Source organism: Hylobates moloch, unplaced genomic scaffold (assembly GCF_009828535.3).
Source record: "Hylobates moloch isolate HMO894 unplaced genomic scaffold, HMol_V3 SCAFFOLD_7, whole genome shotgun sequence".
Classification (NCBI taxonomy): domain Eukaryota; kingdom Metazoa; phylum Chordata; class Mammalia; order Primates; family Hylobatidae; genus Hylobates; species Hylobates moloch.
In genome coordinates, this window is record NW_026652282.1 from 44,766,133 (window position 1) to 44,785,001 (window position 18,869).

At 40.2% G+C, this 18,869-nt stretch overlaps 1 protein-coding gene across 1 annotated transcript in view; it reads right to left on the reverse strand.

Moving 5' to 3' along the window:
• The window catches only part of DGKK (diacylglycerol kinase kappa), a 106,873-nt gene that overhangs the window by 34,649 nt on the left and 53,355 nt on the right, over positions 1–18,869 (reverse strand). Inside the window, exons 4-7 of the mRNA XM_032756351.2 lie at positions 18,521–18,625; positions 2,856–2,991; positions 2,298–2,404; positions 1,868–1,990 (exon numbers count right to left, since the gene is read on the reverse strand). Coding sequence (XP_032612242.1) covers positions 1,868–1,990; positions 2,298–2,404; positions 2,856–2,991; positions 18,521–18,625 — 471 coding nt within the window. The remainder of the gene's footprint in view (positions 1–1,867; positions 1,991–2,297; positions 2,405–2,855; positions 2,992–18,520; positions 18,626–18,869) is intronic.

An 18,869-nucleotide genomic window follows, 5' to 3' on the forward strand; every position in this document is an offset into this window, starting at 1 on the left:
GGGGAAGAGAAAAGGATACCATTGATCAGTCTTGAGTTCCAATACCAAGATTTAGATCCTTGGTATTTAATCTCCCTTTCTGAGATTTGGTGCCATACATATATCCCTAACTCACCCGAGCACCCCCATTCTACTCTGAGCCTACACTGTCCCTCAGTGTGGCCTCAGAACTCTGGTCCTTTCAAAGGTAGCTTTCAGAAGATACCCACCTACAGGCACTGAGAAATCACCAGTCCTAAGGCACAACCTTAGTGGCCTGCAGAATGCGGAATTTACGTGCAGTATAAAAGAGTTAATAATAATAATGTAATATTACACTTCAATCCTTATAACAACAGGTGTGTGAGGTAGAAAAGACATTATTGAATTCATTTTAAAAATGAAGATACCAAAGCTCAGAGAGGTAAAGGGTTTTGCCCAAGTTCAAACAGCTGGGAAGTGACAGCTGAGATTCTGCTGCCTTTCCCACAAGTGGCCATTCTTTCCAGATTTCTGACATCTTCAAGTGCCACTTCCTGGAAAATTACACAGTTTCTAGGGGGCATGAACCTGGCCTGGTTATTCAAAAGCAATTGAAAAAAAAAAAAAAAAAAAACAGAGGACAACCAGAGTCTTCTAAGAAGAAACTCATACTTCAGTTTCTTCTTGTCTATAAAACTCAGCTTTGGAGAAGCATCTAAAAGGCTAGAAATCTAGATCAGGGTCTCTCAACTTCAGCATTACTGATATTTTGACCCAGATAGTTCTTTGTTATGAGAGGCTGACCTGTGCATTGTAGGAGGTTCAGCAGAATCCCAGGCCTCTACCCACTCCATGGCAGTAGCACTTCCCTCCACCCTGAGTTGCAAAAATAAAAAATGTCTCCACGCATTGACAAATGTCTCGTGGGGGGCTAAATTACCCCCAGTTGAGGACCACTGGTTTAGAGGCATGGTAGTGTTGTAGTTAAGAGTGTGGTCGGCTGGGAACGGTGGCTTATGCTTGTAAGTCCAGCACTTTGGGAGGCCAAGGTGGGAGGATCGCTTGAGCCCAGGAGTTTGAGACCAGCCTGGGCAACATAGCAAGACTCCGTCTCTACAAAAAAATTAAAAAAATTAGCTGGGCATGGTGGCATGTGCCTATAGTCCTGGCTACTCTGAGGAGACTGAGATGAGAGGAGCCCACCTCACACGAGCCCAGGAGTTTGAGGCTGCAGTGAGCTGTGATTGTACCACTGCCCTCCAGCCTGGGCAGCATAATGAGACCCTGTCTCAAAAACAAAAAACAAAACAAAACAAAAAAGAGCATAGTCTTTGCAGAATTACGTATGAATCAAGACTCTTGCTTACTGGCTGAATGACCTTGGACAAATCACTTCACTTTTCTGACCCTCACTTTCCTCATCTGTAGAATGGGAACAATGAGGCCCGGTTTAGGCTTATTGGAAGGAATAAATGAGATCATGTATATTAAGCACTCAGTATATAGTGGCAATAATAATGTGTTAATATTATCAACCATTTTTAATTAATAAAGGTTACAAGTTCCTAGGAAATAGTGAATGAGAAAGGGAGAAGGTTTCTCAAAGGCAGACTCAGAACTTATTTTTTAATTGCCCATACTGCCATTAGAGAGTTCAGCTTTTCCCACTTGTTAGTAGGCCTCACCAATTAAGAAGCAACAAAGATGGTCTTAAATCTTTCTCCCAAAAGCTCCATAGTCAGATCTGGAAAGGCAGGATACTAAGCTTTATACTATGGAATCTGTTTAACCTGTTTTGAGATAAGGGTTTCTTAGGTTTCTATCTACGTGTATACATTGTCAAGCTCTAATCCACCCCCTCGCCAGGAGTTAAGTTCTCTAAATATCAATATGAGAAGAGTCTTACCGTAGAATTACACCACAGGCAGCGGAAATCTTGAAGTCTTTGATAACTGCCACAGCTCTCATGACATACTGCACACTGAGAGCTGACAGGCATGTTTCCTTCTACCCATTGATGGGGCATGCTCTGCATAAGGGTAAAAAGACACAGGAGGTAGAAGTTAGAGACATAAGGAGAGGAAGGACCAACTGGAATAACTGTACTACTCCATGGAGGACATTAGGTAAATGACCCAAATGACCCTGCCCTCCCTACTCCAATGCTAGTGAACAATGACAAGTGGAGGAGGGAGGTTCATTCTTCCAGATAAGTTGGATTGTGAGCTTGGGACTTTGCTTATCTGTAGTTAAGAAGAAGTCTTCCTTCTCCTGTGTATCCTGGTTGAAGGGGACATGGGAGAGGCCGACTGTGGGAAGACATGGCTAGTACTTACTACTTCATCTGCAGGCAGGAGGAGGTCATCAGTGATAGACAATGTATTCCACTTGCAGTCTTTGCTTGCTCTCAAAGCACATAATCTGTGGGATTTCACTTTGCACACTGTGAGAAGAGGAAGAAAAAAGATGGGCGTGAATCTGGTGACAGTGAGGATTCTAATTCCCTTCCCTAAGCTGCTCTGAAAGTTAGAACACAGATGCATTCTAAATAGTTCTAATGCACCTCCAAAAACCTATTTCCAATAGGATCCAGTTCCTTTTTATTCTTACTGGCTAATCTTTTTATTATCCAACTTGAATGAAAATTGATGGTAAGAATGAGGTGATTTCTGTCTTTTTAACACTTGTGATAATATAGTCCTATCCCCCCATACTCATCCCTCTATTTTCATCCCCTTCATGTTAGTTTCCTCCCTTTTTCTTTCCTCAATCAGGGTTAACCTCACACCAGAGTCAGTGACCTAGTATGAGTTAATGATACTAAAGCCACATGAGTTCCTTCATCCCTATATCTACCCACTGAGCTTCACTTCCTAAAGGAATCAGAATGGTACCTTCACAGATGATGGCATCTCTAGATAAGGCAGGAATGCTCTCTCGACAAATATTGCAGTGCTGGGTCCGGTGGCTGTAGCTGGAGTACCAACAGTGCATTCCAACAAGAAAAGGGTTGTTTTCTGCTGCAGGTATCTAAAATAAATAAACGAGAAGAGAGAATGGAGGATGAATCACAGAGATGGATTAAAGAGGGCCTGAAAATCTGCTGCTAAGTCTCAAATGGCCTGCTGTATAGGTGTCAGAGCGTGTGAAGGGGAAGACTGAAAGTTGGAGCCAATACCTGGGACCTGGGATATTTTGTGTGCATTTTTGTTTGTTTTGCCAGTCGTTTTCAAAAAGAAAAATAATAGAGGGGCAGATCCTGGAATAGAAGCTGAAGGCAGGCGTAATAATCTTTTTTTGTTTTTTTTTTTTTTTTTGAGAGGAAGTCTTGATCCGTCACCAGGCTGGAGTGCAGTGGTGCAATCTCGGCTCACTGCAACCTCCGCCTCCAGGATTCAAGTGATTCTCCTGCCTCAGCCTCCCAAGTAGCTGGGACTACAGGTATGCACCACCACGCCCAGCTAATTTTTGTATTTTTAGTAGAGATGGGGTCAAGTGATCTGCCTGCCTCGGCCTCCCAAAGTGCTGGGATTACAAGAGTGAGCCACTGTGCCCGGCCAGGAGTAATGATCTTTATACGGCTTGGCCAATCACTCTATTGTCTTAGTTCAAGCAAAAATGTGTTGTCTTAGCCTTGGCCTTGGTTCTCTAGCCAGGGAATAAAGACAGGAGGTAAGGCTCTGACTCTGGGCTAAGGAATATTATAATAAGGCTTTAACTACCTGCTGGAGGTATACACTTCCCTTCCTGGCTGCCAGGTGAGCAGAGCATTGCTTTACCTGGACAACATTTTCATCTCAGGGAATTCTTTTAGGAATTCCTTGAGTATTCTTTTAGGAATCCCTTGAGTATTCTTTTAGGAATACCACGCTCTGACTGCCTACAGCAGTTTCCTGATTAATCAGCTTAATTCATTCAATAATCCATTAAACAAATATTTACTGAGTAAATACTTTTTGCTTGGCACTTTTCAAAGCATTTGAGATATAGTGAACAAGACACAACCCCTGCCTACATGGAGTGGCATTCTTTTTGGTGTCCTCTTTCATGGTACCGAGTTTGACATTTTTTGTTAACATGCCTTAACATTTTTTGTTAAATGCTGCATTTGTATTTCACAGCCTGACTTTCATGACTGTAGGGAAGGCAAGGGTATACCAGCAACAGTTTTGAGATTGAAAGAAGGGAAGGGTGAGCACCAAAAAAACTCCAAAGACTCATACCTTTTCACTAATTCCTGGGAATGTCTGATTTTCTCCTTCTCTGCCTTCCCCTGAAGTTTAGACATAGGCGTACACAGAGCTTTTCATTCTTGACATTATAATGAGTTGGGTGTGTAAAGGCATGACAAGACTTTAAAAAGAACTATATTTTCTTCCTGACATCAGTTGACAGTGGGGAGAGAGAGAGCGAGAGAGAGAGAGCTATTGAGGGCTCTAGCACATTAAGTATTCATCCTTGATCAATTTACATGAATTAGCTATCCAAGACATAGCCTGCACATTGCACTCTCTGATCACTCCTTCCCACTTCTAGCATGCTGGTTACGTGCTAAGCTACTGTTGATTTGACCTGGAACCTTCTGGAAGGGAAAGCTATTTTGATGAACTAAATGCTCACATGTTCTGGGATTGCTTTGTGATTGTAATGTTTATTGTATATTAAGACACTGGAAAACTCTAGGGTGATAAGAATAGAAGATGGAGAGTCCTGAGGAAGTGACATACTCTTGGCTTTGGCACTTTGAGCTCCTAGAACCTTTCTACTCCCCAAGTCACTAGATTGTAATTCTACAAGCATCTTTTTTTTTTTCTCCCAGTCTCCTCTCCTCCAATAATTACGAAGAACCTATTATGTATCATCTACCATGGTAGGCACTGGAGATGCAGAGATGAATAAACCATAGTTGTTTCCCTCAAGGAATTTATAGTCTACTGGAGGAAACAAATTCTAAAACAGATCATTCCTGTATAGAGTGACAAGTGAAGCTCTTCTAGAATGTGCAAGGTTTCACAGGACTGCGTGGAATTCAGAGCTCTGCCTGGGTATAATATTAAATTTCATCGTCCAAATTGCCTACAAATACAAAGGAATAGGTAAAACGGACATTGCTTAGGTTCAGCAGTTGAGGTGATGGAATTTATATTCCTTGTGTACATCCTATTCTGTAAGGAAATGTTGATGCTTCCCACCCTGGATGAGTATGTGTGGTGATTGAACAGTGTCCCCTCAGAAATATGTTCAAGTCCTAACACTTGGTACCTATGAATGTGACCTTACTTGGAAATAGGGTTTTAACAGATATAATCAAGTTAAGATTAGGCCATAATGGATTAGAACGGGCCCTAATCCAATGACTGGTATCCTTATAGGAAGAGAGGAATTTGGACACAGACACACACACACAAAGAGGAGAAAACCTTGTGAAGATACAGAGCACACAGACACAGGGGAGAACACCAAGTGACAATGAAGGCAGAGATTGGAGTGATGCATCTGCAAGACAAAAAATGCCAAAGTTTGCCTGCAATCACCAGAAGCTAGGAGGAGGCAAAGAAAGATCTTTCCCTAGGGTCATCAGAGAAAGCATGGCTCTGCAGATACTTTAATTTGGGACTTCTAGACTCTAAAACTGTGAGACAGTAAGTTGCTGTTGGTTTTAAGCCATCCAGTTGGTAGTTATTTTATTATGGCAGTCCTAGGAAACTAATACAGATTTTGGTACTGGGAAGTGGGATGCTGCTGTAACAAATACCTAAAAATGTGGAAGTGGCTTTGGAACTGGGTAATGGGTAAAGACTAGAAGAATTTTGAGACACATGCTAGAAAAAGCCTAGATTGCCTTGAACCGAGTGTTTCTAAAAATATGCACATTAACGGTGTTTCTGGTGAGGCCTCATGTGAATATGTGGAACATATTGGAAACTAAAGGAAAAGTAACACTTTTATAAGGTAGAGAACATGGCTGATTTTGCTCTACTGTTGGGTGGAAAGTAGACTTTGTGAGCAATAAACTTGAATATTTGACTGAGGAGATTTCCAAGCAAACCATAAGAGGTGCATCTTGGTTTCTCTTTGCTGTTTATAGTAATATGTGACAGGGAAGTGATACACTCAGGGAAGAAATTGTGTTAGTCTGCTCAGGCATGGCTCAGGCATGATAAAAAAAATACATAGACTGAGTGGCTCAAATACAGAAATCTATTTTCTCACAGTTTATAGCTGGAAAGTCCAAGATCAAGGTATCAATCAATTCAGTTCTTGGTGAGGGCTTCCTTCCTAGCTTGTAGAAGGCCACCTTCTCACTGTGTACTCTTGTGGTTTTTCCTCAATGTGTGCATGTGGAGAGAGAGAGAGAGAAGAAAGAAAGAGAGAGAGAGAGAATATCTCTTTCTTTTCCTCTTATTATAAGGCCACCAATCCTATCGGATTAGGTCCCCACCCTATGGCCACATTTAACCTTATTTGCCTCCTAAATGTCCTATCTCCAAAGTTACATTAGGGGTTAGAGCATCAACATATTAATTTGGGTGGAGGGCACACAATGCAGTCCATAACAGAACTATTAAGCAAAAAGTCACCAGAACTAGAAGGTTTAGAAAATTCTCAGCCTATCCATATTGCAAAACCCAAGAAAGTGTGCCCTGCAGAGAACATCAAGGGTGTGTCTGGACAAACTTTTGCTGGAGAGATTAGATGTGGGACACCTGGCTCCGATTAACCACTTCAGCAGAACACTGTCAGATTGGACTGAACTTGGACTTAAGGGGACAGACATGGGATAAAATGAAGGAAGGTTGTCAGACTTCTGAGATTCTATAGGCATGAAACACACTGATAAAGCGACTCAGCTGTGAACATGTGTTATCCTTCAAGAAAATGGAAGAATGACTCCCAAGGGTAGCTCAGAGGCCAGCAAGGCTGCTGAGAGAGGCTCAGAGGCCAGAGATGCTGCTGTTGCCATCATAGGCCCAAAGAAAGTGGGCCCAAGGGGCAGGGGCACTGCCTCCTTGGTTCCAGAGGGCGGAGTTGTCTCCTGGGTTCCAGAAGGTGGGGCTATCTCCTTGGTTATGCAGAGGCTTGTGGGGGGATTGACACTCCAGTGAGCTAAGAGGGTAGGGTCAGAGAACAGAACACCTAGCCACAGATAATTATTCTCAGGCCTGGAGAACCTGATGGAATTTGCCCTGCTGGGTTGCCAATTGTTTTTAAACCCGCAACCATTTTATTCCTTCCATTTTATCCCTTTCAAAATGGGAATATCTGTCCTATGCCTGTCTCAACATTGTATTTTGGAAGCATATAGCTTGTTTTCTTGGTTTCACACGTCCACAGATGGAGAGAAATATTGCTGAGGATGGACCATACACAGAGTGTCATTCATACCTGATTTAGATTATTTACAAAATGATATTTTGGACTTAGATTTAACGCTGGAATGTGCTATGGCTTTTGAAGATGTTGAGATGACAGGGAATGTATTTTGCACATTGGAAGGACATGAATTTGGGGGGGACTAGAGGGTGGACTCTTGTGAATTGAATTGTGTCCCCCCCAAAGGATATGTTCAAGTCCTAACGTTCACTACCTGTGACTGTGATTCTATATGGAAGTAGGGTCTTTGAAGATATAATAAATTTAAGATGAGATCATACTATATTATGGTGGGCCTCAATCCAATGACTGCTATCTTTATAAAAAGAGAAATTTGAACATAGGTACATACAGACAGGAGAACACCATGTGAAGATACAGAGGGAACAGACACAGGGGAGAATACTATGTGATGATGAAGGCAGAGATTGGAGTGATGTGTCAGCAAACTAAGGAACACCAATAATTACCAGCAACCACCAGAAGCTAGGAAGAGGCCAAAAAAAAATCCTCCGATCAGATTCTTCATTTGCCATGGACTGAATGCTTGTGTACCCCCTTCATATCATATGTTGAAATGCTAACCCTCAAGGTGATGGTATTAGGAGATGGGGCCTTTGGGAGGTGATTAGGTCATGAGATTGGAATCCTCATGAATCGGATCAGTGCCCTTATAAAAGAGACCCCAGAGACCCATCTCAGTCCCTTTTCCACCATATGAAGACACAAGAAGACAATTGTCTATGAACCGGGAAGTGGGTCTTCACCAGACACTGAGTCTGCCAGTGGCTTGATCTTGGACTCTCTGGCTTCCGGAAGTGTGAGAAATAATGTTTGTCATTTTAAGCCACCTAGTCTGTGGAATTTTTTTATAGCAGCCCAAACTGACCAAGACAGGAATTGGTACTGAGAAGTAAGGAGTACTGCTATAACAAATACTTAAAAATGTAGAAAAAACTTTGAAACTGGGTAATGGGTAGAGGTTAGAAGAGTTTTGAGGTACATGCCAAGAAAGCCTAGATTGTTCTGAATAGAATTTTAAAGGAGATTTTGGTGAGAGCTCAGAAAGGGAAAGGGAGAACTGTAGAGAAAGCTTCTATCTTCTTAGAGTATACCTGAGTAATCATGAACAGAATTTTGGTAGAAATGTGGACCGGCCAAGAACATGTTACTGGACAATAAAGAAAAAGTGATTGTTGTTATAAAGTGGCAAAGAACTTGCCTGAATTGTGTTTGTATTCTAGTGTTTGATGGAAAGTAGAACTTGTGAATGATGAATTCGATATTTAGCTGAGGATATGTGGTTCCTCCTGACTGCTTATAGTAAAATGTAAGATAGAGAGTGACATCAACAAGATGGTGGAATAGGAGTTCTCCAGCTTCACTCTCTGCACTACAGAAATCCAACTGGCAACTATCCACAGGCAAGAATACCATTATGAATATCCCAGAACTTTGGAGTGAGGCTGAGACACCCCCCTTGGACCACAGAACTGAGAAAAGCCAGGGTCAAATGGTAAAAGTAATGGTTCTCTTTGACTATGCCACTTCCCCCTCAAGCTGGTGCAGTGCCACAGAGAATTTCCTTGGAGTTATTGGTTTCTAAGTGGGAAAAGAGAGTTGAAGGCAGATATTCAGCTTCCTCACATTTTGGGACCCTTCACAGGAAGTCCACTCCTGTCTTGTCCGACGGGAAACATTGGTAGTACCAGCAGGGCTAGGTCACCTGGAGTCAGTAAGAAACAAAAAATGGGGTGGGGCTCACAGTAATCAATGTATAGATCTTGGTGGCTGCTCTGTGTTCCTGCCAATGGAAGCGCCACATCAGAGGAGCTTGCCAATAGCACCATGCTGCAGGAAACATGGTCCATGGGTCTTCCAGGCTTGAATCCTTAGCTAGCTTCTTCAGACAACCTGGGTGCTCTGATTAACTCTTCCTCAGGCCAAGGGAGAACTGTTAGGCCAGCAATTACCCATGGAGGAACACCTGGCCCCATCCAACCCTCGTGTCAGAGAGGTGATCCAATAAATTCTGATGCTCATTGACAACAAAGCCAGACAAAGACACAACAAAAAAAGAAAACTACAGGCTAATATCCCTGACAAACACAGATGCAAAAATCTTCAATAAAATATTAGCAAACTGAATTTAAGAATACATTAAAAGAATCATTTACCATGATCAAGTGGGATTTATCCCTGAGATAAAAAGATGATGCAACATACATAAATCAATAAGTGTGATTCACCATATCAACAAATGAAGAATTCAAATCACATGATAATCTCAGTGATGCAGAAAAAAAGCATTTGACAAAATTCAAGACCCTTTCATGATTTAAAAAAGAAAAAAACCTCTCAACAGATTAGGTATAGAGGGAATGTAACTAAGCATAATAAAGGCCACGTAACAAACTGATAGCTAGTATCATTCTAAATAGTAAAATGTTGAAAGCTTTTCCTCTAAAATCAGGGACAAGGCCCATTCTCATCACTTCTTTTCAAATTCTGATAATTATCACATGTAAAAACCAGAGCAATTAGGCAGGAGAAATAAATAAAAGATATACTAATAGAAAAGAAACAAGTGAAACTGCCTCTAGTTGCTGATGACATGACCTTATATATTTTAAAAAACCTAGACTCTACCAAAAAACTGTTAGAAGTGATAAACAAATTCAGTAAATTTGCAGGATATAAAATCAACATACAAAAATCAGTAGCATTTTATATACGTGTTGAGTATCTCTTATCCAAAATGCCTGGGACCAAAAAGTGTTTCAGATTTCAGATTTTTTACGATTTTGAGGTATTTGCATTATACTTGACTGTTGAGCATCCCAAATCCAAAAATCTGACATCTGAAATGCCCCAATGAGCATTTCTTTTAAGCATCATCTTGGTGCTAAAAAAGTTTTGGATTTTGGAGCATTTAAGGTTTGGGATTTTGAAATTTGCGATGCTTAACCTGTACCAATAATGAAGTATGTGAAAAGGAAATTAAGAAAACAATCCCACTTACAATAGCAACAAAAAAGAAAATACTTAGGCATAAATTTAACCAAGGAAGTAAAAGACCTGCATACTGAAAACTATAAAAGATCAATTAAAAAATGGAAGAAAACAGCTAAATGGAAAGGTATGCTGTGTTCATGGATTGGAATAATTAATTTTGTAAAAAATATTCACACTACCCAAAGCAATCTACAGATTCAGTGCAATCCCTATCAAAATTCTAATGTCATTTTTGAACACCTTTCCTCTAAGATCATCCAATGTCATTTTTCACACAAATGGAAAAAAAATCCTTAAATTTGTATGGAACCACAAAACACCCTGAATACCCAAAACAATCTTGACCAAAAAGAACAAAGCTGGAAGCATCATACTTGCTGATTTCAAAACATATGTAAAGTGATTATAATTAAAACAGCATGGTACTGGCATAAAAACAGACACATTGACAAATGCAACAGGGTAGGAAACCCAGAAATAAACCCATGCATTTACAGTTAACTGACAGAAGTTGACTGACAGCTTTTGACAAAGTTGCCAAAAACACAAAATGGAGAAAGGACAGTCTTTTCAATAAATGGTGTTGGCTGGATATCCACATACAGGAGAACACAATTAGACCCTTATATGAGGGGTCCTGAACCCCTGAGCCACAGATTGGTACCAGTCCATGGCCTATTAAGAACCAGGCCTCACAGTAGGAAGTGACCAGTGGACGAGTGAGCATTACTGCCTGAGCTCTGCCTCCTGTCAGATGAGCAGTGGCATTAGATTCTCATAGGAGTGAGAATCCTATTGTGAACTGCACACGTGAGGGCTCTGGGTTGCACACTCCTTATGAGAATCTAACTAATGCCTGATGATCTGAGGTGGAACAGTTTCATCCCAAAGCCTCCCTACCAACCCCCAACCACAGTCCATGGAAAAATTGTCTTCCATGGAAACGAATCCCAGGTGCCAAAAAGTTTGAAGACTGCTGCCTTATACCGTATTAAAAAATCAATTCAAAGTGGGTTAAAGACTTAACTGTAAAAGCTGAAACTGTAGAACTACTGTGATAACACAAGGGAAAAAGCTCCCCAACATTGGTCTGGGCAAGGATGTTTTGGCTCTGACCCCCAAAGCACAAGCAACAAATGCAAAACTGGACAAATGAGATTACATCAAACTAAAAATCTTCTATGCAGCAATGGAAATAATTAACAAAGTGAAAAGACAACCCACAGAGTGGAAGAAAATATTTGCAAACCATACATCTGATAAGAAGATAACATCCAAAATATATAAGGAACTGTAACAACTCAATAGCAAGAAAACAGCCCAATTAAAAATGGCAAGAGACCTGAACAGATATTTCTCTAAAGAAGATATACAAATGGTCAATAGGTACATGAAAAAATGCTCAATATCATTAATCATTAAGGAAGTGCAAATTAAAACCACATTGAGATATCACAACACACCTGTTAGAATGGCTTTTTAACAAAAACGATGAAAGATAATAAGTGTTGGAGAGGATGTGGGGAATAGGGAACTCTTAGGCATTGTTGGTAGGAATGTAAATTAATATAACCATTATGGAAAATGGCACAGGGGTACCTCAAAAAACCTAAAAATAGAACAACCATATGATCCAGTAGTTCCATTTCTAGGTATATGTGGAAAGAAACTGAAATCATTCTGTCAAAGGGATATTTGCACTCCCAAGTTCATTGCAGCATTATTCACAATAGTCAAGATACGGAAGCAGCTTAAGTGTCCATCAACAAATGAATGAATAAATAAAATGTGGTATATATATACAATGGAATGCTATTCAGCATTAAAGAAGGGGGAATTCTATCATTGGTGACAACATGGGTGAATCTGGAGGACATTATGCTAAGTGAAATAAGCTAGCACAGAAAAACAAATACTGCATGATCTCATTTATATATGGAATCTGATAAAGTTGAACTCAAAGAAGTAGAGAATAGAATGGTGGTTGAGGGAGAGGAGGAGGGAATGGGGAGATCAAAGGGTACAAAGTTTCAGATAGACAGGAGGAATGAATTTTGAGATCTATTGTGCAGCAGGGTAACTATAGTCAATAACAATGAATTATATAGAGTATGTTTAAATAATTAAGAGAGTAAATTTCAAATATCTCACCATGAAAAATGATAGGTAATAGGGGTGATAGATATGTTAATTAGCTTGATTTAATCATGCCACCTTGTATACGTATGTGAAAACATCACATTTTCCTCCATAAATCTGTGTAATTACGATTTGTCAATCAAAATTAATATTAATATTTTAAAAAATGAAACATAAATAAATAGCTCATTAATCAGTTTTATTTTGATTATAGCTAAAATTATAATATTGTGCATATATTTGGTTAATAAAATGTTATTAAAATGAAAAATGTGAGAGGAGATAAATGAATTGAGGATGGAATTGTTAAGCAAAAAACCCATAGAATTTAGAGATTTTGGAAAATTCTCAGTCTGTCCACATTACAAAAAATAAGAAAATATGTTTGAAAAGGTGTGAAAGACCCACTATTTGATAAGGAGATTAGTGTGGATGTCAATCACAGACTTAATTAGCCATCTCTACAAAAGCCAGTAATAGAGATGGGATTATAGTAGCAGAACCACTGTCAGCTGAGACTAAAGGAAATTGAGAAAATGGGACGAAACAAAGAAGACCCTACAGGACTGGACCATAGAACTATTTGGATGTGAACTTCTTCAAGACAAGTAAAGAATGATCCCAAAGGTGATTCAGAGATCAATAGGGCTGCCACTCCCACCACAGGCCCAAAGTGCACAGTTCTAGGTGGCAAGGCTGTCTCTACATCAATTTCAAAGGGTGGAACCAATGCCTAGCAGAACTGTGGGGATGGAACAGTACAGCAGAGCCCTGGGGGCTTGCCCCTGTTCTAACAGAGAATCATGCCATGAATAGGGCCACTGTAGAGAGCCACAGCATTGGCACTGCCCTGCTGATCTGTGGGGGTGATGTTGCCACCCGCATAGGTCTAGAAGGCAGAGCATTGAGCCAGGGGATTACAGATGCTCCCAGTTTACTATGGGGTTACATCCTGATAAACACAGTAAGTCTGAAATATTGTTAAGTCAAAAATGGACGTTTTGTAGACGTGATGGGATGTAAAAACACAAAGTACAATATCTCCCAAAACTTTGGCAACACAGTGCACTGTAGAATACGGGCTGTTTACTCTCAAGATTGAGTGGCTCACTGGGAACTGTGGCTTGCTGCTGCCGCCCAGCATGGTACTGCCTATCACTACCTCAGGAAAAAATCAAAATTCAAAATTTTGAAGTACTATTTCTACTAAATGTGTATTGCTTTTGCACCACTGTAAAGTCAAAAAGCTGTGAGTCCAACCATCGTAAGTTGGAGACCATCTGTATTCTCCAAACTTAAGGTCTCATGGAGCTTGCCTTGCCAGGTTTTGGACTTGCCTGGGACCTGTCATTTCTTCCTTGTTTTCTATTTCTCCCTTTTAGAATGAGAATGTCTATCCCATGCCTAGCTCACCACTTCTATTTTGGAAGGACATAACTTGTTTGACCTCACAGGTTCACAGCTGGAAATAAATTTTGTCCAAGGCTGTCTCACCCATATCTGATGTAAATGATATTTAGATGATACTTTAGACTTTAGAATTCATGTTGGAATGAGTTAAGACTTTTGGAATTTTTAGGTGAAATGAATGTATTTTACATGTGGGAAGGCCATTAATTTGGAGGTGTGTAGGGGCAGATGGCAATGCACTGAATGCATGCTCCCCACACGTTATAGGAAGTGATGGATCCCTCATGAATGAGATTAGCGCTCTTATAAAAGGGACCCCAGAGAGTTTTCTTGCTCCTTTTTCTGCCATATGAGGATACAATCAGAAGACTCCCATCTATGAACCAAGAAGCAACCCCTCACCAGGCACTGAACCTGCCAGTACCTTGATCTTGGACTCTACAGCCTCCAGAAGTGTGAGAAATACATGTTTGTTGCTTAAGCCACCTAGTCTATGGTATTTTTATTATGGCAGCCTGAACTAAGACATCACTGATGTAGGGCAGCTAAGGGTACTTTTCCCACCTCCTGAATTCCTTTCAGCATAATCGAGAAGTCAGATATGTATATTAATTGTTTGTCTAGTAGTTAAATGAAAGCTTATTGACTCCAAAGCACTTTCCAAATGTGAAGATTTAGTAATATTAAGTGTTTGCAAAGTACATAAAAGTATCAGGTGAAATATCCCACAAAGCACAAAGTCGGCTACGGATATAATTCCATAAAGGAGGCTTTTTGGGGATGGCTCACATGATAAAATGTTGAGTTTAGATAAAACGAAGTCAGTAGTTTGTGCTTTAATGTGAACTCAACTGCTCAGTTCTATCAAGGTTTGGGGAATTACAGAAGAGTGTTAGGGCCTCCCAGGTTGGCCATTGGTAGGGTGACCATGTTGTCCAAATTGGGCCACTTTCTACAGTGAAAGGGGAGCTGTTAATACTTATGCTGGGACAAGTGTAAACTGGGCTCAGCCTGAGTAAACCACTAGCCGTGGACCCACTATGCATGAGCTAGAGTCATTTTGCCACTTCGAATTTATTTGTTGATCTATACGATTCAGTCGTCTACCTTAGTATTCCTGCCCCATAATCACAAAGGGTGGAAATTAAAGGACAGAAAGAAGATAATTAGGCGGAATTTACGATATCTTCCTGAGAACTTGGATTAAAAATTAAAAGAACTAAGATATTAATTTTGCCAGGATCAACTTATGATTTTAGGCAAGGCAACTGAACCTCTCTGAGGCTCAGTTTTCTCATCTGCTAAGTGAAATCTTGGAATCATAAGCTTTTCAGGTTGAAAGGAATTTTGAAGTTCATCTAGTTTGCCCACTTAAAAAAATCAATTTTCTGTACAACATCTGACAAGCAGTTCTCCACCTCAAGAGCCAGCTGATGTCATTCCTGCAGCTTACAGTGAATGTTGGAAAGTTATTTCTTCAACTAGACCAAAGTTTCAGAAAAAAATTTCCAAGATTTAGAGCTTTAGGAACAATTAGATGGACTTTTTTGCAAGAAACTTAGTTCTCTACCTTTGGAAGAGTTCAGATAAAGGCCACATGACTTACATCTCCAGATGCTCTAAAATCTAGTATCTGGAGTCCAGATAACTTTTAAGGTCTATTTCTGTTTCCACGGTCAATGATTCCATGGCAATTCATTAGGAAGAGCTAACTTTTTAATCTAGTCTTCCAAGCAGCTCCTTATTTCAAACTTTCTCCTTTTATTCTTTCTTTAAATCCCCCAGCCTCACACCTTTCATCTGTCTGTGACTTTTCTGTTTCATTTGCCTCTTTCTTATATTTAGGTTCTCCCCAACCCCTAACTCAGTATCCACACTTGTCCTCCCTTTCTATCCTCATTCTGGGGCTTAACACGGTCTTGCCATAATTAATCATAGCCTCTTCTCTGAACTCCTGGCCTCTAGTTTTTCCCTTGTCTAATCCATCCTGTATTTCTAAAGTATCCCTCTTATCAATTGTCTTCCCTTTTGAATCCATCCTGAAGCTTAACTTTGAACACATTGCAAATCTTCCCCACTCTTTATCCTAGCATTGAAAAATCTCCATAGTCAGGCCCCATCTACCTCTCAAGACGTACTTCTTGGACTCACTTTCCTAAACTTTTCTGGTGAAATGAATTCTCCCTTTCACTGTATTCCAAAAAGGTTCTGTTTTCCTGTTATTCAGCTTTTGCCTATACCAGTTCCATAGCCCAGGACCTCCCACTGTCCCTAATTCCCTGCCACCAATAAAATACAATCTATCTTTCAAGGTCAGTCTCAAATCTCTCCTCTGTTAACTCTTCCCAGAGGACTCCAGCCCATACTTATCTCTTTCTCCTCTGAACTCCCATACCACTTTATTATCTGTTTCATTTATCTGGCAATCAATCATGCATTGCCTTGTAACGTCTCTGAAAACTGTCATTTATCTTGGGTACTGTCATTTAACTATTTCTTTTGTTTCTGTGTATATAGTGTCTCCCTATTACCTACAAAGCTCATTGAGGCCTGGAGCAAGTATTGCATCTTTTTTTTTCTACTCTTTATGAAACAGAATTGGGCAACTAGTAGGGGATGGCTTATTAATGTGTACTGACTAGTTTCCAATAGATTATCCAATTATTTTGTCACCACTTTAATAGACCACTAAATCCATGATTAATCTTCCCTTGCCCTATTTGTCAGGCATTGGTGGTGACAGAAGATAGAAGGGACCATTAGAGATAAGGCACATATGGGAGAAAGCATATTTGACTATTTAAGCTCCAAGTAAGACAAATTGCTAAGATGCTGGTGCCGAGACGTTTCACTATCAGCTAAAAGTGTTCCTTAATAGATTTAGGTCCCTGGAGAAGCTCCACAGGAGTTGTAATTACAACCTGATACAACTCTTCCAAGAGAGTAAACAGGGAGATTTTTTTCCTTTCTAGTTTGTGCTGGGTGATCAACACCTAGGTGTTTAATTCAGTGAATTCAGGGATGGTGCACCAATTCTCTGGTAGTCATCAGAATTTCTCTAGCAGTTTTTGCGTTCCTAGAACAATAATTAAAATTCAAAATATCCTATGTGACCTTTTATGCCAAATTGAAAATTTATACGATTCATGAGAAACCCTCCAGTTTGAATAGAGGTTAAGTCACAGGAAGGAAAGATATTGGTCCACAGGGACAAATATAGGAAAGGAGCAGGGAATTCACAACTTTTTATGACTGCCTGTAATGTTGTACCATAGTGGCCTCATTGGTTGGGGCAGGGGGCAAAAAGGGGACGTGCTTCTCCATTAGGAAAGGAAGAAGAAAGTAACAAAGAGGTAAAATTCTGAGTGCTAAATCATATAAAGATTACCATCAAATGCTAAGCAAAGGATCTCTCAATTTAAGCATATATAATGTGGGACTGGAAGAGGCCTTAATGATATTGGAGAGACCTCAAGTCAGCCATCTTGTCATGTTCCCCATCATGCTATAGGGAGCAGAATGTATAGTTATGAGACTAAGTGGTCAAAAGCCTGAGAAGTCCTCGGGGAGTAGGGATGGATGGTTCTTCTCTATGGCATTAGTTTTATTTCTAAACCACGTTATCACCAAGCCACTTCACACACTGCTCCATCCAAATTGCCTAGAACAATCTTCTACCCATTGCTAGTTATTTCAGACATTAGGTTGTTTTAAAGTCTGGATTCACCTTCCCCTTTATCTCTAAGACCTTTACAGCAGAACTTTGCTTCAAGATGAACCATGTATCATTCTCTGTCCAAACTCTGGTTCCAAGATTTCCTGCAGATTCATTTATTCATTCAAAAGATATTTATTGTGCCTTTACTATGTGCCAGAGACTGCTCTAAGTAAATAAGTGACACAGAGACAGATCTCTCTCCTCTTGGAACTTACATAAATTCTAACTGTGGTAGATCTACAGAAGGGCAAGCAGAGTGTATCTCCTGAAGTTTGATTGCACCAGTTACTGCAGGGAGCAGTGGCCAGAGATTTGGTGCTGCCAGGTAAAAAAGAACCCTGCTAAGCTTTGGAGAGGATACTTCTTGCTCTTCCCTCTACATTACTTTTGTAGTAGACAGAAAACAGAAAGGCAAAGAGCACAGTGGTCAAGGACATAGGCTTTGGAGTCACATAGCCTGCATCAGAATCCTGGTTTCACTACTGAATACTGATTCCGCCTTGGACTGGTTCCTACCTCTTTCTGAGTCTCAGTTTCCTTTGCTGCTACTATAGTCATTCAGCAGACCCAAGTCAAGACTGCTGATTCCGGTTTTCCCAACCTAAGGGCATCTACATTAGCTGCTCACATACATCTTGAGTGACTCATCCATTGGGCATACATTGACATCTACATATCAAGTGGATATGTATAGAAGTATCTGCACCACGTACTTACGAAGGTCTGAGTCCAAGTGAATTACTCCTATTTATGAATAATTCTAAAGAGGTTTTCTGTCTATAATTCCTAACCTGGTGGTCTCTGCTTCCATCTTATTATTTCCCTGCTCTAAAGGTGGCTTAACTAATGCAATTAATTATTTACCTATTAAGAATTGTGTGGCTTCTCTACTAGTTTCCTTACCTTATAAATTTCTCCCTGTTGGACGGTTTTTATGATGTTAATCCATTCTTCCATGTCTTTCCGGTTGGGTGCAGCCAGAGTGATTTTTCGTTGTGGTGTGATAACCTAAACAAAAAGTCACATTATTAGCTGGTTCTCACTCCACAACTTTGCCTTCAAACAGAGTCTGTGAACTCTCTAAGAAACTACACGGATGTACCAAGCACGACGTAAGCCACTTCTTGAATATAAGACAGACGTTCCCAGAGCCACTCGTAGCTCCTTAGATACCCATCCAAAATAATAATAATGCTAATAGCAATAATTAACATTTTAATGCCACTCACTATGTGCCAAGAACTATTCTAAA